The 7,789-nt window shown below is 39.3% G+C and overlaps 1 protein-coding gene across 2 annotated transcripts in view; it reads left to right on the top strand.

Annotated features, from left to right (window-relative positions):
* Positions 1–1,384: 1,384 nt before the first annotated feature.
* LOC149172517 (riboflavin biosynthesis protein PYRR, chloroplastic-like) overlaps positions 1,385–7,789 on the top strand; it is a 341,086-nt gene continuing 334,681 nt past the window's right edge. For both annotated transcript variants that reach the window (XM_089424340.1, XM_089424341.1), the window contains exon 1: positions 1,385–1,746. In XM_089424340.1, coding sequence (XP_089280466.1) covers positions 1,435–1,746 — 312 coding nt within the window. In that variant the 5' untranslated portion in view covers positions 1,385–1,434. The remainder of the gene's footprint in view (positions 1,747–7,789) is intronic.

Raw genomic sequence — 7,789 nt, 5'->3', positions numbered from 1 at the left:
TTGTGGAGATGAGGAATGAGGATAGATCTCATTTTTAAGATCTTAACTTGGTATCCTTCAATATCTTTAGCTTTCTTATTAGCGAGCTTATTAATCCGAGGCTCAACGTCTTCCAAAGGAAAGATATCTTCCTTAGAGGAGTGTTTATGATGGTGCCTATGGTGTTCAGAGAGTCATACAATTTCTTAAGATAGTTGTCCCAATTTTCTAAAGGGATCAAATGATTATCTTTAGTTTTACGAACAAGCACATTTCACCAAAACTTTATGGGCGTAACTTTAGAAAGGTGGAGAAGATGCTCATCTCTTATTAATATATGACATCTTCTTCCTTTTGATGAGAGCTTTGTATATACTTATATTTCAGAGCTTAACAATTTCATTAGGAGTGTTTTTGATCACGTCTCTAATCATATTTATAATAATATGATCATATATATATATATATATATATATATATATATATATATATATATATATATGCTCACAAAACATATATGTTCCAATATAGACAATAAAGCTCAAAATAGTTTTAACCAATTAGCCTCCCTCTCAACTTGAGTGAGGTTGCTGGTACCAGGCCAACCCATAGGTATACTCACTTAAGAGTTCAAAGAGCTCAAAGCCAATACAACAATATTCATAGGTGCGAAGTCATTACAACAAGATTTATCAATGCATTATAGCTCATCATATCACTAGTGGAGATTTGAACGTGGGTGAGGAACATAACAACCTACCCAACCACCCAATATAACACCTAATTAACTAAGCCCAGTCAATTGTAGCCGTTTCCTTTGGTCAAAAGTAGCCGTTTGAATGGTCAGTCTCTCTATTTAACTTGCTACCATGATCTCATTCTTCATCTTGTCTTGACAATGAACCACACTTGTTGGTTCGAAACGTCCACACTCACTGGTTCGAAACCCGTCGACAAATAAATTTTGATGTAATTCTAGCATAAAACATTATCTCAAAAACTTTTAAAAAAAATGAGCCTACCTCTCACAAAAAAAAATAAAAAAAAATAAAAAATACTTTAAAAATTAATTTTAATTAAAAAAATAACAATAATTCCTTCAAATTCATTAATCTCACTCCACATTTAAATTAAAACTGAATTAAATTATTTTTACCATGGACCATTTACCGCAATGGAAGTCTATAATGCAAATTGTAAAAAGGACTCTTTTAAACGAGATCAATTTTTTTTTATTCAAAGCTTTAAACGCGGTTCGATCCCTACGGAGAACAACACACTTTTTTCACCTCTAAACGCAGCGTTCGATCACTAAGGCGATCTGGGCACTTTTTCGCGTTCAGAAAAAATATATTTAATTTATTTAAATTCATTAACATGATTATCTAAATAGTAAAAATTTAAAAAATATACAAGTGGCCATTATCAACTCGCATCCATGTCCATCTGTGAAAAATGGCCTTGGCTATGAGGGCCTTTGCGCCCCCGGTCATATGCAGCAGCCTGGACAACAGTCATATGCTGAGAGCCGCAAAGCTCGCAGACAAATCAGCTGGTATCACCGCCCCGCATCCAAATGCAGGATGCGTAATTGCCCGCGGTTCTAAGGTTGTCGGGGAAGGTTTTCTGTATGCCCAAGGAACCAAACCTGCGGAAATACAGGCTCTTGAAAAGGCCCGGGAGCTAAGCAAGGGGGCTGCCGTTTATCTGAATTTGGAGCCTGGAGATTGCCATGGCGACGACAGTTCTGTCGCTGCTCTCGTGCAAGTAAATTTGAATTGTTTTTTCAAATATTTTTTGGCTCAATTTTCCGTCAATTAGAGTTCGAATGATCTCCGTGTATCAGTAATGAAAATGGAAGGTTATGCTTAATCCAACGACGAGCATATTTTTAAAATTTAAACTTTTACTTTTTAAATATTTTTTAGAAATTTCAAATTTTTTGAAAAAGTGTGGGAGAAAAAGAAAAAAGTTTTTTGTTCATTTCAGAAAAGCTTTTGACTTGGTTCCTAGGGATAAGCTTTGGCACAGAGTGGAGAAACATGGGGTTTCTAAACATTTGAGAACAGCTGTGCATAGGCTGTATGAAGAGGTGAAAGTCAAAATTAGAATTTCACCAGGCATTTCTGAAAGTTTTAGAAGCGATATTGGGGTCAAGCAAGGTTGCTCACTGTCTCCTACCCTTTTTGGTTTAAACTTCATATATCGACGAACTTGGGAGTGGTTAAATTCGCAAGGGGGTGATGGTATCTATTTGGGCAAGTTTGTTATAAGGCTTCTTTTGTATGTAGATGACCTTATTCTGATTGCTAAATCGGTTCTTGGTTTGCAAGAACACTTAACTATCCCTTGAACATTTTTGTAGAAGTGTGGGGATGCAAGTCAATATCAGCAAAACGAAAGTAGTGGTCTTCTTTATGAAAAAACATAACCAACATAAGTTCTACTTTGAAGGCAACATTCTGGAAGAAGTTGCGGATTACAAATACCTCGGAATTGACTTCAACATAAATCTAAGCTAGAATGGTTGTAGAAAGAAAAGAACTTTGGGGGGTTGGAAAACATTTTATGCTTTTCAAAATAGGTGTAGAGAGGCAGAGTTATGGGACTGGAAAACCATTCAAACTCTTTTTGAGCTTCTAGTGATTCTCTATGGTTGTGAACTATGGGCCAGCAGTGCATCCGACATGCAGTGGAGACAAATTGAAAAAATTCAGAAGTGTTCGATTACAAACAAATTTAAGATTAAAAGTGCAGTTCCTTATGATATTTCATTAAGTGAAACAGGGACTGATCCTATTGAAGCAATTGCTATAGTGCGAGTCATAAGGTATTTAAAAAAAATTGAGCAAATGGAAGAGGGTAGATGGCCTAAGGTTGTCTTTAATGATAGATTGTGCAAGAGCAAAAAAACTTGGATGCAGCAAAATAACAAATGGTTTAGTAAATGGGGTATAATGATAGATTGTGCAAGAAGCCCCATTTTACTTTGATTTAGATTCATTCAGTGGTGAAGAAGGCCTTTGCCTCTCCTCAGGCTAAAATTGGGGAGTTTGGCCTAGAAAATATTATTTTATTATAATAATGAGTTGAGGTTCTCTGTTTAATATTCCTAGTGGATATTAACAGTGGTAAACAAGCAAATACAACACATTCAACACAACAAATTTCACACACGATTAGATAACTAGAAATGCTACATAAACACGCCAAAATGGGTCAATTTCATTATATAGTAGGAGTACAATATGAAATGGAAGGAATGCACCTGGGCTTGCTCAAGGAAAGCTACAAGCCCCAGGTGATGAAAAATAAACTGTCCAAATGCTGTAGAATGACTCTCCTCCAAAAGTCTGCGTTGGCCCTTATGGAATTGGACTGCTGGTTAGAAGAACTAGAGATTTGACCCACTTCTAGTGCTAAAAAAATTCTGTAAAATTAGCCACTGTCTACTCTCACCAAACCCACAAAAACCCAGAAAGGGTTTGGTCTGGTTTTAACCCTTGAAATTACCCCCAATTTCCACATGCTCCTCCAAAGATTGGGAATTTTGGCTCACTTAAAGAAGTCACTGCTTTTCCCTCCCAAGTGTTGCCAAATGCTAACAAAATTATCCTTTGGGTGTCTCCTCATCCTTTGGGTGTCTCCTCCAAACCGAACTCGACTTAGCTCTGAATGCTCCACCCTCTTACTCCTACATGTCGCTCAAGGAAAGCCTCTACGCAGGCCCATGTGAAAATTCTATCATTGCAACAACTGATTTATTTTACCTACTTTTTTCTCAATAAGTTATTTACGAAAACCCTTCAGTAAACATTAAAACAAATTCTGTTGCAGATATCACACCATAATACAGAAACAAATACATGCACAAGAATTAGACACATCAACACAGATATTTTGGACAATTGTCCCCGGAAAAACCCAATGTGGGAAAATCGGTGCAGCAAAGGAGGATTTTTATTATTCAGCAATTCTTCAGTACAATTGGGTGCCAAATTGGCTTACCCAACAGAGAAAAATTCTCCAACACTTTTCCCAGTCTTAGCATCAGGCTTGCTGGCCTTTGCGCAACTCCCAGACTCTCTGCATCAACTCCTGCCTCTCTGCGTTAGCACTGGGCCTCTCTGCGTCACCCATGCAGGCCCTCCAGTGACTGCACAGTTCTGCTGCCTCTGTGTCTGCCTCTCTAACCTTTGCATTGGTCCTCTGGTGCTGTTCCTGACTCTCTATTCTGTACCCGCTACCTCTTGCTGCTCTCCAGACCACTAGTTCGAATTTCTCAGCTAACCCCGCTCCAGAAATCGAATTGACTGGTCTCCCTCAGTGTGTTCTCCAACTGACCCTCAAGCCTCTTCTTATACTTTTCCTGTTGGTCCTTCAACGACCGAGATTAAATCTCTAATCAATGGTTAAGATTAGATTTGGCTTGATACGACTTTTGGAACCTTCTAACCCAGTTTTATATTAATACTCATTAATATTTTATTTTTCCTTAGTTTAGACTTAGGAACTCCATTAAAAATATTAATTATTTTAATATCTCCCAAACTGGGTACAATCTGTCCAAACCATTTCTGGGTCTTGGAGATCTTATGTTGTTAAAATTGGCAACCAGGGCAAAACTTCATGTGGGTCATCTTATTCATGGCTAATAATATTTTTATTAGATTTCTCTCGTCGAGAGGTGTAGGATTGATATAAAGATCATCAATTCCGATAAGTATTCATGGAGATATGAATTTATTTTGATTATGGAATTATTATCAAGCCGACCTACAACTCATGTAGGCTCAGAAGCCCAACAGTCGCATCTATTCACCCACCAACGTTGTGTATAAATATAAGTTGACTTTTCCTCATTTGAACTCACTCATCTCATCACATCTCTCTCTCTCTACTGCGCAGATATGAGTCTCTTCTCTACTGTGCTGAAATGGGTCTCTCTCTCTCACACATGTGAAGCCGGAAGCTGTTGAATTTGAAGCTACAACTGCAGAAGCAAAGATTGACTTGCGTGGCCTAGAAGATCTCCTCTTTGGAACTGCGCTGTAGGTTCATCTGAACCTCCTCTGAAAGCCGCAACTTTTGGTGGTGGAATGAAGTCAATCCGATGAACGGTTTGCAAGATATCGACTGCCCTAGTTTGAAGCCGGAAACTGCTGAAACTGAAGCTGCAACTGCAGAAGTAAAGATTGACTTGCATGGCCTAGAAGATCTCCTCATCTGAACTGCGCTGTAGGTTCATCTGAACCTCCTCTGGAAGCCGAAACTTTTGGTGGTGGAATGAAGTCAATCCGATTGTCGGTTTGTGAGATATGGTCTGCCCTAGTTTGATATGCTGATGCTACTGATCTAGGGTTTGCTACTGCTGATATGAATCAGATTTATTGTACTATTTCTCTCTGCTGAATTATTGAAGATAAAAGAAGATTTGATCAAAGGGTTTCCCCACACATTGTGGGGTTTGTCCCTGGCTAGCCGCCACATCTTGTGTCTCTTGTTCTGGCTTGTTTTCTATCGATCGTTTAATGTTCTATCTGCACTTTACTTTATGTACATGTGATTGTTAATCGGTGGAATATAATAAGAAAAAGAAGTAAACTGTTATAAGCATAGAACATACCATAACTTAACATGGTATCAGAGCTGAGGTGAAGACAAAGCCCGAGCAAGAGCAAGAGCAATCATTGAAGAGAAGATTGGCAAGGCTATCCTAAAAGAACTATGGGGTCCTCAACACTCTTTCCTGCCGAAGACAAGCTCCGTGAGAAAGCTGACTATCACGGATGGAAGATGTCTATCAATCTAACCCTTGAAGATCAAGGAGTGCTGGACCATGTAAGAGGCAATATTGTTGAGCCTTCATTAAATGCATCTGCTGCTGCCTGGAACAAATGGAAAAATGGAGAAGTCAAAACAAAGAAGATCATCCGGGACTCTATCGACAAGCGCTTGGTGGCCTACATCTCTGATCTAGACACCTCCAAGGAAATCTACGACAGACTGGTGAGTTTATTTAAAGTTAATGATGCAAATCAAGTTTTGTTTCTTAGAAATAAGCTGAGGGAAATCAAGAAGGGTAAAGATGAAAGTATGCAAGCATACTTCTTAAGAATCATCGAGATCAAAAACGATCTCCTATCTATTGAGGAAACTATTACTGACAGAGAAATGGCACTCACAACTCTTGGAGGATTACCATCTTAATGGTATGTGTTCAGGACTACTCTTTTGAACTATAATGTAATTCCTAGTTTCGAGGAATTAATGGCTAGATGCATTCAAGAAGAAACAAGGGAAGAAGAGCAAGAAATGCCCATGCCTAAAGGTCCTCCTGCTGCTTTTTCTTCTCATGCTAAGAGAAGAAATAATTCTGGGTCTAAATCAAAAGGAAAGGATGGATCTAAGGGTGGAAGAAAAGGACGATGTTTCATCTGCGATGAAGCAGGTCACTATGCAAGGAAGTGCCCTGATAGAAAGTACTCACACTGGGATGATGATCAAAATCCCTCTGATGGCAATCAAAGGAATGACAAATTCAACAGCAAAGGTAAGAGGAGAGCTGGGAATCAAGGAAGAGGACAAGCATTCAAGAAGGCTAAAAATTCTAGGATGTATTAAATGCACCTGACCTCAAAAGGAACCTAGTGTCCATCTTGGCAATGGAAGAGAGAGGCTACAAGGTAACCTTCAGCAATGGCAAGGTATGTATATGGAAAAATAATGTTAAAGATGCCTTTACTCTTGGGTTTAGTGTTGATTCATTATATCAGGTCGATGGAAGTCCGCTAGGTGTCATGTCTTGTGACACAACTCTTTAGTCCGAACTTTGGCATCGGAGGTTTCCCACCTTCATTACAAAGCTCTACCCGATGTAAGACAGATGGTAACAGGGATGCCCGAATTCCAAGTAGAGAAAGAAAGTGTATGTTCGGGATGTGCCAAAGGAAAGCTCAAAAGGGGACCATTCCCCTCAAGCTAAAGCAAGACCTCTGATATATTACAATTGGTTTACTCAGGCATACCTGAGGTTGGCATTAAGAGGGAGATTACTACACCACATTCTCCTGAGCAGAATGGTGTGGTGGGAAGGAAGAATCACACAATTGTGGAAGCTGTCCGGGCCATGATCAAAGACTTCTGAAGTTTCTATGGGATGAAACTACAAACACTGTCGTATATGTACATAATCGATGCCCTCATCGAGCATTGGGTTCCAAGACTCCTGAAGAAAATTTCACCGCAAGGTGAACAATCTTCCAACTTTGAGGAGCTCTCAAGAAGCTGACACCAGGGAACCGAAAGAAAAGGATGATGAATCAATGCCTGATGTAGAAGAACCCATGGATCCGATTGATCCTCATCCACATGAGCCTTCCTCTTCTAGGAAGAGGCCTTCATGGCTTAGGGGGATACTTGATGATGCTGAAGGACATGCTGCACCCTGAGGAACCTTCCATCAAAGTAAGAAACTTAACAGGTATCAGGGATACCTGACCATCATGAGCACGATCATACAAAATGAACCTTCATCATTCTCAGATGTCATCAAGCATTAACTATGGAAGGATGCTATGACCATAGAATATGAGTCTATTATGGAGAATGATGTCTGGGAAGTAGTTCCCAGACCCTGGATAAGACAATTGTTACTTCAAAATGGCTTTACAAGATAAAGCATGCAGCATATGGAAGTACGGAAAAGCACAAGGCTCGTTTTGTTGCTCGTGGTTTCTCCCAGAAGGAAGGTATAGACTATGATATTTGCACCTGTTGCCAGATATACGACCATCCGCCTGATCATAGC

This window comes from Pinus tabuliformis, chromosome 4_2, assembly GCF_031772625.1.
Source record: "Pinus tabuliformis cultivar Carrire ecotype Pingquan chromosome 4_2, CPIR1, whole genome shotgun sequence".
NCBI classification, from domain to species: Eukaryota; Viridiplantae; Streptophyta; class Pinopsida; order Pinales; family Pinaceae; genus Pinus; species Pinus tabuliformis.
This window is presented reverse-complemented; position numbering and strand designations above follow the sequence as displayed.